At 44.9% G+C, this 19,549-nt stretch overlaps 1 protein-coding gene across 1 annotated transcript; it reads right to left on the minus strand.

The window, feature by feature from the left end:
* Positions 1 to 9,758: 9,758 nt before the first annotated feature.
* LOC123402969 (GDSL esterase/lipase At5g37690-like) lies at positions 9,759 to 11,652 on the minus strand. Its single transcript, XM_045096943.1, has 6 exons — positions 11,309 to 11,652; positions 11,104 to 11,231; positions 10,900 to 11,026; positions 10,696 to 10,808; positions 10,326 to 10,575; positions 9,759 to 10,233 (listed from the first exon to the last, which is right to left on the minus strand). The coding sequence occupies exons 1-6, from the start codon at positions 11,556 to 11,558 to the stop codon at positions 9,977 to 9,979; spliced, it is 1,125 nt and encodes a 374-aa protein (XP_044952878.1). The 5' UTR covers positions 11,559 to 11,652; the 3' UTR covers positions 9,759 to 9,976.
* Positions 11,653 to 19,549: the final 7,897 nt, after the last annotated feature.

Raw genomic sequence — 19,549 nt, forward strand, 5'->3', positions numbered from 1 at the left:
CACCTCCGTGTTCAAAACACGTGCAGCCCGGTGACGTCTCCCGCACCTTGATCCAGCAAGGAGGAGGGAGAGGTTGGGGAAGAACTCCAGCAGCACGACGGCATGGTGTCGATGGAGAGACGAGGTCTCCCGGCAGGGCTTCGCCAAGCACCAGCACAGAGTAGGAGAAAGAAGGGCAGGGCTGCGCCGAGGGAGAGGCAAAAGTCTGTCTCCCAATGGCCAAAAGTGCCCATATATATAGGGGGAGGGAGGGGCTGCGCCCCCTTGAGGGTTTCCCTCTCCTGGGGGGGCAGCCCTAGATGGGGCTGGTACGGCGGCCAAGGGGGGAGGAGGGGTGGTGTGCACCCCTAGTGGGCCTTAGGCCCACCTGGCTTAGGGTTTGCCCCCCCTTCCCTCTCCCCTGCACATTGGGCTGAGTGGGGACGCGCACCAGCCCACCTAGGGGCCGGTTCCCTCCCCCACTTGGCCCATCTTACCTCCCGGGGTCGTTGCCCCCCTCCGGTGGACCCCCGGGGCAACCTCCGGTGTTCCCGGTACGTTACCGGTGATGCCCGAAACACTTCCGGTGTCCGAAACCATCCGTCCTATATATCAATCTTTACCTCCGGACCATTCCGGAGCTCCTCGTGATGTCCGGGATCTCATCCGGGACTCCGAACAACTTTCGGTAACCTCGTATAACAATTCCCTATAACCCTAGCGTTATCGAACCTTAAGTGTGTAGACCCTACGGGTTCGGGAGACAGGCAGACATGACCGAGACACCTCTCCGGCCAATAACCATCGGCGGGGTCTGGATGCCCATGGTGGATCCCACTTGCTCCACGATGATCTCATCGGATGAACCACGATGTCAAGGATTCAATCAATCCCGTATACAATTCCCTTTGTCTATCGGTATAGAACTTGCCCGAGATTCGATCGTCGGTATACCTATACCTTGTTCAATCTCGTTACCGGTAAATCTCTTTACTTGTTCTGTAGCACGTCATCGTGTGACTAACTCCTTAGTCACATTGAGCTCATGATGATGTTCTACCGAGTGGGCCCAGAGATACCTCTCCGTCACACGGAGTGACAAATCCCGATCTCGATTCGTACCAACCCAACAGACACTTTCGGAGGTACCCGTAGTGCACCTTTATAGTCACCCAGTTATGTTGTGACGTTTGATACACCCAAAGCACTCCTACGGTATCCGGGAGTTGCACAATCTCATGATCGAAGGAAAAGACACTTGACATTAGAAAAGCTTTAGCATACGAACAATACGATCTAGTGCTATGCTTAGGATTGGGTCTTGTCCATCACATCATTCTCCCAATGATGTGATCCCGTTATCAATGACATCTAATGCCCATGATCAGGAAACCATGATCATCTATTGATTAACGAGCTAGCTAACTAGAGGCTTGCTAGGGACACATTGTGATCTATTTATTCACACATGTATTACCGTTTCCTGTTAATACAATTATAGCATGAACAATAGACGATTATCATGAACAAGGAAATATGATAATAACCATTTTATTATTGCCTCTAGGGCATATTTCCAACAATTTGTTACCTCTTGGTAGGAGGAGCAATCAAAGTAGGCTCTGCAGATGCCCCACGCTTAGAGGACCTGCCATTATTTGGCACGAGCTCCGTAGACTCTATGTTAATAGGCGTCCGCCGCATGGAGCGATGAACGGTTGTGGCAGGGGTTGGTGTTGTAGTTGGCGGGCGTCCTTTTCGGGAAATGTTTTCTTCTTTCCCTTGGTCGAGGGATTAGGTATCTTAGGATAATCAGTTACGAGGGTAACCTTAGAGCCGTTAACACTCATGTGAAAAAAGAATTTGTCCTCAAAGATAATTGATGTATCCAGATCGTCATAATATTTGGGGTCGTCGTCCTTGGCATAGTCTACTGGCTGAGGAGGAGGGTAGCTCATTTTTACTACCACGCGCCTTCATTCATGTTCGGGAAAAATTTCAGGAATTCAGTCAGCCAAAGATCAATGTAAATAAGAATCTGAAATAAAGGGAATTGAGCTATACTAACCCATTCGGTAGGGTTATGATTAGAATAGCCTTCCTTGGTGTTCGGGCTGATCAAATCCTTCTTTTCTCCTTTATAAAGGTCGGCTAATACAATTGTTAGTGCCGCTAGACTAGTTGGACCCTCCTGGTTGTATCGAGTGGCGTCGCTTGAACCATCGTATCACCACGGGGGATGGCACCTTTGTTGAAGAGGTTGAACTCATCGATTTATGGCCGCGACCATCACATCGATCATGGTGAGCTGGAAATGTGTCAACAATTTTACTTTGCCAACCAACTGTTTCACCTCCGAATTGTCTTCTTGATAAGGACTCCGCGGGTGCCAGTTGAATCGCATCTTAATGGGGACGGGTGAGAATTCGGGTAGACCCCTTTAGACGGGGTCTAATAGGTGGACGTCTTCAATATAGAACCATTCCGAGGTCCACTCTTAGGGAGCTTCCCTCGGGGTCCCTACCGGATACATAGTTCCCGCTATACGCCACACTTTGGCTCCACCCACTTTGCACATAGTCCCTCCCTCAATTTGGGGGACAATGCATGAACAATTTCTCCACAAATCAAAATGGGCCTCGCAACCGAGGAACATCTCGCAGAGAGCGACGAATCCTGAGATGTGGAGGATTGATCTGGGGGTAAGATGATGAAGTTGGATCCCATAGTAATCCAACAAATCCCATAAAAAGGTGTGAATAGGGATGCCCAAGCCTCGTAAGAGGAACATGCTCTCTCCTTCATGTTGGGCGTAGGGAATTTCTCTGCAAAAGCTTCACCATTGGCGGAGGTTAGCCTGGGGCAGGAGGGTGCGAGATGTGAGTCAGGCAAATACCCTTGCACCTCGAGCTAGCGCAGACGAAGGAACGAGACTAAGCAACTAAACCAATCTCATAGAAGAGAGCCATGAGGGTGCGAGGATGAGCCTAGCGCACTCACCATAACTTTCTTCCTCTCGTGTTCTTCTCGATGTATTGGAGAGGATGGGGAATGTTGCTGGGGCACGTGCAGATTATATGATAAGCAACTTATCTTTTTTTCTCTTGCAAAGGAACCACCTTTTTTCGTTGGCGCACGGGAGTCGAGGAGGTGGATAACCCCGTGGGGAGAATATTCAATTTTGTGGGCCCAACAGCGTTTCATCAATTGCAAATGAAGAACAATACATAATAGGATCAGTGGAACATAAGGTAGAACTCGCCCTGCAAGCCTAAGACTGCATAAGCATGAAGATGGTGAGCCTAGACTACGACATTGGAGGCTGGTTCGGGGGCTACGGAGGGAGTCTGGGACTAAGGGGTCCTCGGGCCGCCTATCTGCTCTCATGTGCCGGACTCCTGGGCCCGTTCAATCGTCATTCGAGGTATTAAAATCGAGATGGACTATTTTGAAGAATTGGCATAAAATCCAAGGCGGTATGGTAATCGACATATTCCTTCCTTATTGTAATTGACTTTGTGTAACCCTAGCACCCCCTGGTATATATATAAACCACGGGCCATAGTTCGTTGGACACATTAAAGCTCATCACGATTAGGGTTTAGACCGCAACATCCGATCTCGAGATAGATCAACTTTGTACTCTGTACAACTTCATCAATTCAACAAGAGCAGGACGTAGGGTTTTACCTCCATAAAGAGGGGCCCAACCTGGGTAAAACATCTTCTCCTTTTCCCCATGTTACCCATCGATCCAAGATCTAAAGTTCACCCCCTACTCGAGATCAGTCGGTTTCGACACCGACAATGATCTCACGTAAACCTCATTTTCCAGAAAACCATGCGAAAACGCGTTCTGAACATCTAGCTGTTTCAAGCTCCATCCATCGGACAAAAAATATAGCTAGTACAAGCCTAATAGTTGAAGCTTTAACAACAAGACTAAAAGTGTCTTCATAGTCCAATCCATTGTTGGGGAACGTCGCATGGGAAACAAAAATTTTCCTACGCGCACAAAGACCTATCATGGTGATGTCCATCTACGAGAGGGGATTTCAGATCTACGTACCCTTGTAGATTGCACAGCAGAAGCATTAGTGAACGCGGTTGATGTAGTGGAACGTCCTCACGTCCCTCGATCCACCCCGCGAACCGTCCCACGAACCGTCCCGCGATCCGTCCCACGATCTAGTGCCGAACGGACGGCACCTCCGCGTTCAGCACACGTACAGCTCGACGATGATCTCGGCCTTCTTGATCCCGCAAGAGAGATGGAGAGGTAGACGAGTTCTCCGGCAGCGTGACGGCGCTCCGGAGGTTGGTGGCGATCTAATCTCAGCAGGGCTCCGCCCGAGCTCCGCGGAAACGCGATCTAGAGGTAAAACCGTGGAGGTATGTGGTCGGGCTGCCGTGGAAAAAGTTGTCTCAAATCAGCCCTAATAGCTCCATATATATAGGAGGAGGGGAGGGGAGGCTTGCCTTGAGGCTCAAGGAGCCCCAAGGGCTGCGCCACCAATGGAGAAGGAGTCCTCCTCCAATCCTAGTCCAACTAGGATTGGAAGGTGGAGTCCTTCTCTCCTTTCCCACCTCCTTTTTTTCTCTTTTCTCTTTGATTTTCTATCTATGGCGCATAGGGCCTTCTTGGGCTATACCACCAGCCCACCAAGGGCTGGTGCGCCACCCCCAAGGCCTATGGGCTTCCCCGGGGTGGGCTGCCCCCCGGTGAACACCCGGAACCCATTCGTCATTCCCGGTAACTCCGAAAACCTTCCGGTAATCAAATGAGGTCATCCTATATATCAATCTTCGTTTCCGGACCATTCCGGAAACCCTCGTGACGTCCGTGATCTCATCTGGGACTTCGAACAACATTCCGTAACCAACCATATAACTCAAATACGCATAAAACAACGTCGAACCTTAAGTGTGCAGACCCTGCGGGTTCGAGAACTATGTAGACATGACCCGAGTGACTCCTCGGTCAATATCCAATAGCGGGACCTGGATGCCATATTGGATCCCACATATTCTACGAAGATCTTATCATTTGAACCTCAGTGCCAGGGATTCATATAATCCCGTATGTCATTCCCTTTGTCCTTCGGTATGTTACTTTCCCGGGATTCGATCGTCAGTATCCGCATACCTATTTCAATTTCGTTTACCGGCAAGTCTCTTTACTCATTCCGTAATACAAGATCCCGCAACTTACACTAAGTTACATTTCTTGCAAGGCTTGTGTGTGATGTTGTATTACCGAGTGGGCCCCAAGATACCTCTCCGTCACACGGAGTGACAAATCCCAGTCTCGATCCATACTAACTCAACGAACACCTTCGGAGATACCTGTAGAGCATCTTTATAGTCACCCAGTTACGTTGCGACATTTGATACACACAAAGCATTCCTCCGGTGTCAGTGAGTTATATGATCTCATGGTCATAGGAATAAATACTTGACACGCAGAAAACAGTAGCAACAAAATGACACGATCTACATGCTACGTCTATTAGTTTGGGTTTAGTCCATCACGTGATTCTCCTAATGACGTGATCCAGTTATCAAGCAACAACACCTTGTACATAGTCAGAAGACCCTGACTATCTTTGATCAACTGGCTAGCCAATTAGAGGCTTGCTAGGGACAGTGTTTTGTCTATGTATCCACACATGTATATAAGTCTTCATTCAATACAATTATAGCATGGATAATAAACGATTATCTTGATACAGGAATTATAATAATAACTATATTTATTATTGCCTCTATGGCATAATTCCAACATCCATAACATTGCTTAAAATCTTTTGCAACCAAATGAGCTTTATACCTAGATAGTATTATGAAAAGTATAAACATGTAAGATAATACCATATTTAAATTCTATATATTTCTTAATCAAATTCCGTATATGACATGTTAAAATCGGAGTTACGGTTTGAAAGATATGGTTATTTAAAAAAAAAGACTCTCGGTGTTTACCATAGATATGAGGGGTGTTTATGTTTAACACACCTCTCTCACTGAAGATAGATCAATATAGTTCGCCAAACCAAATCAATAGATCAGAGAAAATTACGTAACTATCATAATCATGCATATAAAAATTAAGAGAAGACTCAAATTTATTTCATGAATAATTTGAACATAAACCCACAATTAATTGGATGCCAACAAACGCACCGCACAAAGTAATTACATAAGATAGATCACCACAAGAATTGCGGTGATCATGGCAATGAAGAACATACAAAGAGAGATAGCTATCTAGGTACTAACTATGGTCCCGTAGGTATGTGGTGAACTACTCACACATCACCATGGGAGCAACAAGGTTCATGTAGAAGACCTCCGTGATCGATCCCCTATGGCAGGGTGATAATCCCCAAGTGCAAGGAATCATCGTAGCGTTTTCCAAAGATGGAAGTGATAAGTATGGAGTGTCAAACCTATAAGGAGCAAAAGGTAAGATCAATATTCTCTCATGTACTATGTGCCACCGATACGATTGTACATACACATAACGTTTGCTTCTATCTAGTAACGAGAAATAAAACTGTGTTTTGGGTATAAAGAGGATAGCTTTGCATGACAATTGAGAACAAAAATATGAAAATAGTTGCCTCCCAAATAAAGTTAGAATATATTACAATATATTACAAATAGCGACTATGGAATAATGATGGTATGGTGTGTAGAATCATCCAAGGTAATTGATAACAAGATCGGTGATCATTCTTGCAATTTTATATGAGGTAGAGGCATGAGCTAACATACTTTCCATACTTGGATCATATGAACTTATGATTGGATCTCTAGCAAGCATCTTCAACTACTAGAAATCATTAAGGTAAACCCAACCATAATGTTAAACATCAAGCCCCCTTTAATCCCATACGCAAATAACGCCCTTACTCGGGTGTAAGATTCTGCCACTCTAGCCACCCACTGTAAGTGAGTCATGAACATACTGCAAACCCTACAACAAGAATTTTCTCACGTGCGCGCGACACAAAGGGCACCATAGGAAAGCACCAAAATAAAACAAACAGTCAACTCAATCAATATTGTTAACCAACCCAAAGGACAACATAAATCTACTCAAACATTATAGGATGTTAACACATCATTGATTAATAATATGTGGCATGAAACACCATGTTCAAGTACGGGATTACAGCCGGCTGCGGGAGAGTGGACTCATACTTGTGATCTGTGTTGGGATTTCCGTGAAGAGGAACGAGTTATCGCAATACAATATGGGTAAGTATCTCCCTCGGCTATGAAACCAAGATTTATCGAACTAATAGAAATATCAACCACAACTGTCTTCACTGGCTGCGCAAAAAGAACAAATAAATTGCACCCAACACGGGCAATAGGGTTGTCAATCCTCTTGTTCTTATTATTTGCAAACGAGTGAGATGTGTAAAAAAATTTAGATAGCAAGATAAAATAAAAAGAAATAAATGGCAGGAAGGTATTGAAGGTTTTTTATATATGTTGTGAATAGACCTAGGGGGTATAGTTTTTTCCTAATGGCATCTCTCATGAAAAATAGCATATGATGGGTAACCAAATTATAGTTGGGCAATTGACAAAAAAGCGAATAGTTATGCGATCGTTCAATTAGCGTCGTGCTCACCTTCATTCTCCCAGGCCGCTCATAATCTCGGATCTCTTTTCTGCTATCATCGAATGACGTTGATGGGATACACATAATAGGTAGGCCTACGAAGGATCAACATACCACAAGGCATGAGATCCACACATCACATGAACCCAATTTAATCCCGAACCACCTACAAAGTTACTCATACGACGTCCATGTCACAATTACTCGGACGTATGAGGTACTCATATGGACGAAGACAACAAAGCCCTGTGACATGCTCAAATGAACGAAGATAAACAGTTAGTGCAAGTATGTGAAGCGCCAAAGGACTAAAAAGCTTTGCATTCTAGTGGTGTTATTTTCTGGTTACTCTTCATAGTGGGTCCAATTAATGTAATCTATCAAATCTTATTATAATGATTGAAGCTAAGGGTTAGTCTCACTTTATATAAGCCTCCGCTTAGCCAATAAACAGGGGTTCACATTTCATTGTATTCAATCAGACACAAGAAGAATGAAAAGCTCCACAACTCGAGACGTTGGGTTGTTATCTCTTCCGAGAGGGGCAAAAACCATAAAACATTTTTGTCTCACCTGTACCTAGCTAGATCCAGCCTATTTCATATCCCCTATCAGTATTCTTAGAGTTACCCCACGACATTTGCTGGCCACATGGGGCTGCACATCCCGCAATGTGTGGAACAAATGGAATTTTTTATCTTCTCTAGCACTGGGCATCGAACTTGTTCTAGGCAGTGAGGTCCGCTTCGACTCCCTCCGCTTCCTTGTCAATGACTCAACATGGCTCGAGGAGGCCTGCTTGATGTGGAGTCACTACCCGCGCACGGCGCGACGCATTTTCGTGCAAGTGGCTATGACATTCTTCTCCGTTACCCGTCCACCCCGTATCAAACTTTTTTTGTCTTCCGATCAGGTGTCGCCCCAAGCGGTCTAGCAAGTCATTGCTCCAACTCTGGACACAACACATCATCAGTCACCTATGATCGGCTGAACAGGTCCTGACCAGTCAATCAACCCTGTCAAGTTCACACCAAGAAAGTAGCCAATGGCAATGTGGTCTTACCGAAACACACTACTCGACAATGTATGTTGCCACGGGAAATGATTGCGGGAAAAATGGGCAGTCAGGCGATAAGAAGCCACACGAAAACTATGTTTTGAAGTTTCAACAAAATCTCAAAGTGATATGGTATGTCAAAAACATAGTTTTTTATGGACATGTAAAATTCCAAATTCAACCACGAATTCATTTAGGTGACATGAACAAGACAAATTTAACAATGAATGGTATTGAACAGTAAGCATCGCTATTCATTGATGAAATTATTTTGTCATAGCCCATAAATGAGTTTATGTTTGAACTTGGAATTTCACTTGCTAATAAAACATCACCATATTAACATATTATTTTTTCCAGAATTTCTGAAGAACATCCAAATGTTGTTTTTAAATTTTTTTTGTGGAAGTGCCTAGAACGAGATATAATTTGGTCTCATTCATGTGATATACAAAAATAGATATAAAATAGTACAATCCACGTCAGCACAGACGTATCTTATAGCACCACATCCAATACTTATAAAAGATGAATGAGACATAACTAAAATTCAGTCTGATGAGTTATAGCAACACCTTTTTTTTTGTTAGCATAATTTTGCAGGCAACAAATGCACTACGCCACTACACATATGATGGATGCAGATTTTTTTGAGTGCTTGCACCCAGGCCCTGCTATACTGAATCTTCAATGCCGCTTTAAGATCTCTGCAACACAATTCTCTATATGAAATTTTCTCTTTTTTGTTTGTCTCGTGTAGAACATGTCTTTGAAGTTCAAACTTTCTCAGCGTGGCAAAGCTTTCTAACTAGAATCTAGAATAAATCTTTCATAATTCTTGATCCGACATAAATAATAAATATAAGTTTTTTCAATCAAATAAAACTTTGTTTGTATATGTGTGTAGGATCAAAAAATCTAAAAGTTTTATCCTAGATTCTAGCTGGAAACATTTGCTGTGCTGCAAAAGTTTAAATTTCAAGACATGTTCTATATGCGAGAAACAAAAAAGAAAAATGTATTTACACGGATCACGATGCATGGAATGTATGGTTAGATAGGAAGGGCCCCGACACATGTGCTCCAAAACATGTTTTCGCACACATGACCGTGGCGCAAATTTCAGTATTTATAGACAAATGTAGTACCGATTCTCAAAATGAACCACGTCTCGTATGAAAGAAGGCCCCGCGTATTACACATCGTATAAATTGCGGTACTTCACCCAGATCTCACAGTTTAAACTGAAGCAATGTCCGAAGTAAACACGCCAGATCGATCAGCATCAATGTGGGTTTAAGGCTTTAAGCCCGAGCCTGAGAAGGCGCCGGCACCGCGGCTGGCCCTGGCGCGCCGGCGCGAGGAGCCGGAGCCGGAGAGCTGGCGGTCGTCATGCCGGCCCAGAGGCGGTCGGCGATGACCCGGTTGGCGGCGTCGGAGGTGTGGTACGCGTCCCAGAACACGTACGCCTTGCGGTCGCGGCAGGGCGTCGAGTCCGGCAGGCAGAGGCCCCCGACCTTGGTGTCCACGCCGCAGCACGACGTGTCGGACGTCGTGAACCCTGCAGCAAACACCAGCGCAGAGGAAGAGAAGGGGACGTCAGGCACGGACTACGACGCACCGGAACGGCTTGGCCGGCGCCGGCAATGTTACCGTTTCTCTGCGGGTGGTCGATGAGCTCCTTGACGACGGAGTAGCAGTCGGCGAGCGCCATCTGCGCGCCGGGCAGCTTGGCGTTCATGCCGTCGAGCAGCTTCTTGGCGGCCGCGTTGAACTGCACGGCGTAGCTGTTCACCTGGGCTATGCACTCCCCGGTGGCCGACTTGACGCGCTGCGACGGGATGCAGCCCAGCGGGGGGAGCCCGTTGAACGCCACCTTCCGCGCGCCGAGCCCGTACAGCCTCTGCATAATTAATCAGTCGACAGGTTAACATTCCGTCTGTCAAACATTCCCGACTTGACAATCAACTATAGCTTTATGCATATGTCTCTAGTCTGGGACAGCGATCAGATGTGTTCTTGCCTTGAGCTGCCGGTCTAGAGTGGCGACGAGGAGGCGGATGAACTGGTCGTGCGTGTACGTCGTGCCATCCGCCATGAACGGCTGCAGGAAGTTGTTGATGTAGTCGTTGCTCCCTGGTTCAGAAGCCCAAATTAATGTTGTGTACAGTGTTAATCCATAAGCTCAAACTTCTTCACGGACTGAGATGAAGTAAATGCCGCATACCGAGTCCAATCTGGAACATCGCTGCGTTGACAGTCTCCTCGGCAGCCTCCTTGCCGATCTTGGCGATCATGGCCCTCTTGACAGTCTCGAAGCACGATATCTGCTCGTCGAACGAGAAGTACTCGACCTGCAAATCTAGCCGTGTCACGCAACTGAGCTACTGATCAGTGCCGACGAGAAGTAGTTGGCAATAATGCGGCTTACAAAGTAGACGCCGGTCTCATTCAGAATGCCGGCGCCACCAGACGCGAAGTTGACGCCGGCGAGGAAGTTGTCGTCGGCCAGCGACAGGGAGAGGAACGGCGGCGGGGGTGGGATGCCAAACTTGGCAGCTGCATCATTCGAATCCAAACATCAGTCCATACGATTCAGGAGTTGATTAACATTTGACACTTGGCTAGTGACTTACCCATGTAGTCTCCGATGGTTCTCCCGTTGGTGAACCTCCCGGTGGCGACGCCGTTGGGGTAGTCGATGCCGTACCAGGGGTAGTTGGACCTGGCGAGGGAGAGCTGGAAGTAGTTGTTGTTCCCCACGTCCGACATCGAGTCGCCGAACACGTACGTCACCGGGCCCTTTGTCGCCGTGCCACCGGCGGCCAAACAATGCGCGGCGGCGACGGCAATGCCGACGACGAGGAGCGTGGCGAGAGCTGCCATGGATTACTGCTAATCGCCGAAGAATACACACTAGCGTCTGCTCTTGGTGTGCTAGCTAGCTGCTGCTGTTGCTGATGGCCTGTGCTGATTTGCATGGCGGGGTGGCGCCGATTTATAGTGCGGTACAAAGCAGTGGCTCGTCTAGAAGGTCTATGGTTTTCTGGCCAGCTTGAGTTGAGTGTAGTGCGATGAACCGCAGTACTGCTGCGTGCTCACGGCTAGCCCAGTGTGCCGGCCGCGCGGGCAAACGAGAAAACAGAGGAATTGGCTGTGCGAGCAGACGTGGTAGCTGAGGTGGTTGAAGAAGAATAACTCACTGCGTTGTTGCTAGAGAAGCAATTTTGCTTTGCTTGAATCGAGAACGTCAAAAACAGTTCCGTGGTGGGTGCGAACGTTGCAAACCTGCTGCAACCTGACAAACGATAAAATTTCAGTACCTTTTTTCCCTCTTAGGGAGGAGTAAAATATGGTCGGCAAAAAAGCGACTTGTCAATCCTTCAACTAAGACTGTGCACCCGTATTCATGACAAGGTAGATAAGGATGAACATCATTAGGCATCTTCAACACCGAATCGCAAATTTTCTTTCGCATCCGTCCGTAAGGAGACCAATTCACGGACACTGATACAAAAGGACACCATCCAACCGTCAGTCGTATACATTCGGTTGACAACTCGAACCAATCGAACAAAGTTCGTGTAAACACGACAGATTTCATAAAAGTTTGCATATAATTTACATAAAAAATCGATATTTCAACCGTTTTACTAAAAAAATAGAAAAAACCTAAACCCTATACCAGACGACCACCTCGTACGTATGGACGTCTTATGCTGCCACACCGCCGTCTCCGTAGGTATGGTCGTCGTTGTTGTCATCGTGGTCCCTCCAGCGGTGGAACGTTATCGCCGGAGCGCCATGACAACCTTGTGTGGTGGCTGCCTGTCGCTCGCGGACAAGCCGCTCTACCTCCTGTTGTGTCGTGCGGAGTGCTGCCGCGGCCACTGTCGACGTGGCCTTTGGAGCCCTGGCGGCGGCTTTGCCGCGACCGGCAATGGCGGAGCAGTCGCTAAGCGACAACTCCTCGTCGATGTTGCGAGCTCGCCCTCAAGGTGATGGCGAAATCTAGCGGCCGTCTCCACGATGGTCACAGAGCGGTGGAGCGCCCACGCCGCGGTAAGGTCCGGGTCGTTGCGGACCCATTTCAATGTCACGTCCATCTTGGTAAACACGGAGCCGCGACCGACATTGCGTCGGTCGTACCTCGCCTACTGCAGCGCCGTGCACTCGGCCTCGGACAACATGACCCGAGAGCCGAAGGCACCGACGAAACCTCCTCCTTTATTTGGGGCAGTGGCATTGAGGTGGCGACGATGGCCTGTTGATCTGCGCGTAGCGGCTATATTGTTGGGGGCGACGCCGGCTCCAGCTTACACGATGGAGGTGCTAGGGATACACAGGCTCCTGCGTCACGCGACCGCTCATGTGTAGGTCGTGGTTGTGCAATAGGGACGCCGACTCGTCCTTCACCCGTCGCATCGGGGATCCCGGCTCGTGCTTCACGCGGACCTGTGACGAGGGTGGTGGCTCCTCCTCCATGCACGCTAATTATGGTGGCGCCGGTACCATCTGACGGAGCGACCCTTCGTTATGATCACCATCTCTGAGACGTGTTCTTTCGTCCGTAACGCCGCCTCCAACAACAGACATGGCCACTGCTGCGGTGTTCCTCCTCGTAGCCAAAGGATCCCGTCGTCACGGATGTCGATGGCCCCGAAGAGCAAGGACGATGGCCCCATGATCCACCAGATGACTAGCTCCCGCCGATGTCGCCTGCCGGCTCATAGAACTAGTACTTTGGCATCGCCGTTGGCTGTGCTTGGAGAGCATGTAAAGGTCGGAAAGAATGAAATAATCGGTGTTGGGGAGGAGGATGGTGCGGTGCTCTGGACGACACTGGAGTGTGTCTTAAATAGCCATGGCCAAGCTAGTCCGTGGGGCGGTCAACCCGTTTCAATGCAGCACAACTGCCGGAGTTGGTTTCTTGGGATGTGGCGTCCGCATTGAAACGACGACGCCCAAGAGGTAGGTGGCGTTCGTGTGCACCGCCTTCCCGTATGATCAAATCGCGACTTCAATGATTGGAGTTGCATGCTCAGGGCTGACATGAATGTGGCGCGGCATGTAGGATGGTAAGCGCGGGAAGGACGGGTTGGAGGTCGGTCAGAATCGGGCTTGGAAGCGGTCTGCACTCCCGCAAATTCCCATCACGCACACGTTTGTCTCCGGTTTGCGGGAGAAATGCGTCTGAACCGCTCTATGGGCCGATACATGACTGCGTTGGATGGCTTCCGCGGTCAGGACACCGCGTCCGGAAGGTTGCGGGAGGTTTGCAGGTTGGTGTTGGATATTTCCTTACCCTCCTAATTGAATGTGAGGATTCCTTGGAAAATGCTGATGAGAAGACTTAAAAATCTCTAGAAATTCTCTTGCCTAACTAGTTATGTTTTTGTTTCCTCTGTTTGACAATAGGGATGTTGTTCTTCGTGTGAAAAATAGAGGACATTGCTCTTTGTAACAACTTTGTTTTTATGTTTTTTATTAATGAAGAAGTGCCATAGACTAACTTTACCATGTTAAGTTTGCAAGTCTATGAGTTGTTGTGCCCAAACAAAAGTTTGCTGCATTTTTTTGCAAAAACACCCTAATATTTTATTTTATTTCTCACAAAAGCCCCTCAATTTTTTTGAAATAACCCTAAAATGTCACTATGACAATTGGGCCCCATCGGCAAGGGCACACTACAACAAAAGAAAATTAGGACGCAAAATTTAGCACAACCCACGTTCAAAGACACGACCTTTAACGTCAACGTGGACATCTTCACCACCACAACACGTATAAGTTGTTTTACAAATGAGATTTCTACCCTTAAGGACCTATAAAAAACAACACACATAGGGCTTAGACGGCCTGCATTCACCGTGGACCATTTTCACATGTTAGTTTTTTATTATGCACTCTATCACTTTTATTTCTTTGCCATCACAAGATCATACAAAGCTTATTTTCTCTTACTAAAATATCATACATATTTAGGAGAATTTTTTATTGCTTTATGCACCAACGAAAACTTACTTGAAGGATCTTATTCAATCCATTGGTAGGTATGGTGGACTCCCATGACAAGAAACTGGGTTTAAGGGTTATGGATGCACAAGTAGTATCTCTACTTAGAGCGAATTTTTGGGATAGCAAAAGTTCTTAAGAAAGCATCACATGTTAGAGGATCCATGACAATATAACTTCTATGTGAATGTAAACGAACATAACTCATTACGTTGTCTTCCCTAGCCAACATAAACAGTTTGATCATTATATAATATTTGATGGGGCTCACACACATAAAAGATGTCCAACATGGTATATTAGTATGTGAATCTCCTTTGCTCTTTCATAATTTTGCATGGATTGTATGAATGACTAATGCTATGTTTGTTAAGCCCCAACAACTTTTATCAATCATACTTTTTCTACGTGAAGTCATTACTCCCCATGGGATTAGAATATGATTTTTCTATTCCTTTTATTCCATTGCTATGATTGATGCATGAGATTAAAACAAGCAAACTCAAACTAATCTTTATTATATAACCATCCCACACTCGTTTATAAGGGTATATAGATCTCAAAGCAAACACTCTAAGCAAAGCAGTATTAAAAATATTATTCATATAAATCACGAAATAACTAAGGATCCAACTAAGATATATGATAATGGTAAAACTGATGGTGATATGATACCGAGGCACCTGCCCCAAGCTTGGAACAAGCTAAGGGCGGTGCTCATACCCCTGTACTCAGGTGTCCTTCTTGGGCGATGGTGGTGATGGTGCAGAAGGATCATCCTCTATTCCCTCTCGTTCGAGCTCCATATGTAGCAGGCAAGCCTTGCCCTCAATGTTGTTGGAGGAGGATGATGACATAGCTTCCACTCCTTGAAAAATTTGCAAGGAAAATATCCCGAAACAAGAACATAAGAGAAACTTGTGATGTGATGGTTAAAACATATGGCGGTATATATAATGACCTTTTCTAGGTCAAAATACGTGTCTAGAAAGAAAATGGAATCCGGAAGGCACACAAAGTGCTCCCAAGCCATCACGGCGCGCCCAAGCGGGTGGCCACACCCTATTGGCTTGGGACTCCCTCGTGGGCCCCCTAGCTGATTTTTATTTTTGTATTTTTTCTAAAATACCCAAACCAACAAAAAATATTTTTGTGGAATTTTTGTAGTCGGTTTACTAACCGTGTCACATACCTACCCCGTTTTCAGGATTCTGGAGTGTTTCGAAAGGTCTCTCTTATGTGTTCTTCCGATGTCATCGCTTGAATAATATTAGTTTCAAAATTAATGGGCATACCAGATAGTTAATGTTTAATCTTTGCCCATTTACCACTCTCGGATTGGTGTCCTCGGCATTATTGATCTTGATAGCATCAGAGCGATAAACCTCTTCGACGATATAAGGTCCTTCCCATTTGGAGAGAACCTTACGTGCAAAGAAACTAAAACGAGAATTGTATAAAAGAACTAGGTCTCCTACATTGAATTCCCATTTTTTGGATTCTCATATCATGCCATATTTTAACTTTTTTAGACAACTTTGCATTTTCATAAGCTTGTGTCCTCCATTTATCTAAGGAGCTAATATCAAATAACCTCTTTTCACTGGCAAGTTTGAAATCATAATAAGTTATTTAATTGCCCAATAAGCTTTATGTTCTAACTCAGGAGGTAAATGACATCTTTTGCATAGACCATTATACGGGGATATTCCCATAGGATTTGTATAAGCAGTTCTATAAGCCCATAAAGCATCATCAAGTCTCTTAGACCAATTATTTCTAGATCTATTAACAGCCTTTTGCAAGATCAATCTTATTTATCGATTATTCAACTCAAGTTGACCGCTAGACTAAGGGTGATAAGGTGATGCAATTCTATGTTTAACATCATATTTAGCAAGAAGTTTACAGAAAGCACCATGAATAAAATATGAACCACCATCAGTCATTAAATATCTAGGGACTCCAAACCTCGGGAAAGTAACATCTTTAATCATTTTAATAGAATTTTTGTGATCAACGATACTAGTTGGAATAGCTTCTATACATTTAGTAACATAATCAACATCAACTAAAATATTAGTATACCCATTAATGGAAGGAAAAGGCCCCATATAATCAAAACCCCAAACATCAAATGATTGAATAACAAGTGGATAATTCATAGGCATTTCATGATGTCTACCAATGTTACTAATTCTTTGACATTCATCCCAACAGAGGACATACTTACGAGGACCCTTGTAAAGAGTAGGCCAATAAAAACGAGACTGTAGTACCTTCTGTGTAGTTCTATAACCAGCGTGTGATACGTCCATTTTGCATCATGAGTTCTTCTTGATATTTATGTTATTCTTGTCCATTATTCCTCATTATTGTACAATTCTTATGCCTTTCCTCTCTGAATATGCAAGGTACATCACAAAGAGGGAAATCACTGGAAACTAGAATTCTCGACCTAAAAAACAAGAAAAGGCTGAAAAATCACTGGACTCCAAATGACTTGAAACTTCACGGAGAAGTCTTATGGAATATATAATAATTATTGGGCAAGAAATATACCAGAAGGGGGCCACCTGCTGGCCATAGGCGAACAGTGAGCACACCCTGATAGCTTGTGGGGCCCCACTAGGTCTCTCGACCCCCCCTCTTCTCCTATATGATGTGTTTTACCCTAGAAAAAATCAAAAGGATACTTTCGGGACAAAGTGCCGCCATCTCGAGATGAAAACCTGGGAGATGCCCTTTTGCTCTTCGATAGAGAGATTGTGTCATGGAAACTTTCCTTCGGGAGGGGGAGATCGAAGCCATCGTCATCACCAACGCTTCCTCCTTCATGGGAGGACCAATCTTCATCAACATATTCACTAGCACCATCTCATCTAAAACCCTACTTCATCTCTTGTATTCAATCTTTGTCTCAAAACCTCAGATTGGTACCTGTGGGTTACAGTAGTGTTGATTACATATCATAGTGGATGCTTGTTGGTTTACTTGGTGGAAGATACTATGTTCAGATCCTTATCACCAAGATTATACCTCTGATGTTGAACATGTTGAGGCGGTGTGAGTAATCACTGTTGTTCCTCAGGATATGGGAGAAGTCTTGTTATAAGTAATCATGTGAAGTTGGTATTCGTTCGATATTTTGATGATGTGTATGTTGTTTCTTCCGTTAGTGGTGTCGTTTGAATGTCTACTACACGACACTTCACCATTTTATAGGCCTAAGGAGAGGCACTGTGGACTAACAAGTAGATGATGGGTTGCGAGAGTGGAAGAAGCTTAGCCCGAGTTTATATGTTTTTTCATGAGGGCTTAATTTGGATCCGCACATTTCATGTTATGATTAGATTTATCTTAATTCTTCTATGGTAGTTGTGGATGCTTTCAAGAGGGGGTAATCATAAGTCGGTCGCTTGTTCAAGTAAGAACACCACCTTAGCACCGGTCCACCCACATATTAAATTATCAAAGTAACGAACGTGAATCAACTCATACATGATGAACATGACTAGACAGAAATTCCCATATGTTCTCGGGAGCACTTGCTTCATATAAGAGTACTTTCAGGACTGGCCTTTGCTATAAAAAGGATTGAGCTATATTAGTACACACTTGCTACTATTGTTACTTGTCACTTGCTATTCATTATCCTACTAAAAAACTATCTACCATTGTTCCTTACAATACTTGGAGAGATTACCTTGCTGAAACTACTTATCATTTCCTTCTGGTCATCGTTGGGTTCACCATTCTTACATATCAAGGACTACTATTGATCCCCTATATTTGTGGGTTGTAAAGACTCTTTTCTGTCACCGTTGCTGGGGGTGAAATGCCTTTGGTAAGTGTAACTTGGTAAGGAACCATTTTCGGTAATTCCTGAAATTTATTGTTGCTTCTTACTATGGACGGTCACCCTCTGAGTGGCTCGTTCAAGGCATCTTCGCCTCAATTGTAAGTGGAAAAGGTTTTGTCCCAACCTGCTGAACCCTCTAAAATATTTATTATGAGATTGCTTGAGGTTTGTTGGAGAAATTGCTAGCTAATCCTTATGATGGTACAACTCATTCGTATTACCACTTGATATATGTCGATGAGATTTGTGGATTATTTAAGCGTGCTGGTTTATCTAGTGACAAAGTTAAGAAGTAGGTTTTCCCTTTAACTTTTGAGGGAAAAGCAATGAGGTGGAATAGGCTATTGGATGATATTGGATCATGGAATTGAATCACTTGAAGCTGGAATTTCATCAGAAGTTATATCCTACGCATCTTGTCCATCGTGATTGAAACTTTATATATAATTGGTGTCCTCGTGAAGGAGAAAGCATCGCTCAAGCTTGGGGAAGGCTTAAATCTATGATGCACACTTTCCCCAACCATGATCTCTCAAGAGAAATGATTATACAAAACTTTCATACTCAGATACCTTCCATGAGTTTAGCAACAAATATGGGCTTGACTTTGAGATAGTAGCTTCTTTCTATGAATTATTTGCTACTCAGGTCGATCTCCCTAAGGATAAGTGGTTTAAATATTATCCACCTATTGAGAAACCATTAGAGGAACCTATAAAATTTAAAGAGGGGACAATTTTTTATCATGTTGATCCAGTTATACCTAGTGCTTATATTGAGAAACCTCATTTTCCTGTTAGGATTAAGGAACATGCTAAAGCTGCAACTTTGGTTTATAAAAGTTATATTAGGAAACCTAAACCCTGTGAACAAATTAATGTTGAACCTAATATTGCTATGGTTAAAGATCTCCTAGTCGATAACATTGATGGTCAAGTTATTTACTTCTATGATGAAGCTGCTAGAATTGCAAAATAGGTTAGAGACCATGAAGATAAGT

The sequence above is a fragment of the Hordeum vulgare genome, chromosome 6H (assembly GCF_904849725.1).
Source record: "Hordeum vulgare subsp. vulgare chromosome 6H, MorexV3_pseudomolecules_assembly, whole genome shotgun sequence".
NCBI classification, from domain to species: Eukaryota; Viridiplantae; Streptophyta; class Magnoliopsida; order Poales; family Poaceae; genus Hordeum; species Hordeum vulgare.

What these genes read in the sequence shown, in the direction of transcription:
- LOC123402969 (XM_045096943.1), bottom strand. Translation starts at nt 11,558, where the DNA reads ATGGCAGCTCTCGCCACGCTCCTCGTCGTCGGCATTGCCGTCGCCGCC. An exon ending in GATGTTCCAGATTGGACTCG is followed by an intron (nt 10,809 to 10,899) that starts GTATGCGGCATT and finishes CTTCTGAACCAG; the next exon opens with GGAGCAACGACTACATCAAC. An exon ending in CTCTAGACCGGCAGCTCAAG is followed by an intron (nt 10,576 to 10,695) that starts GCAAGAACACAT and finishes TTAATTATGCAG; the next exon opens with AGGCTGTACGGGCTCGGCGC.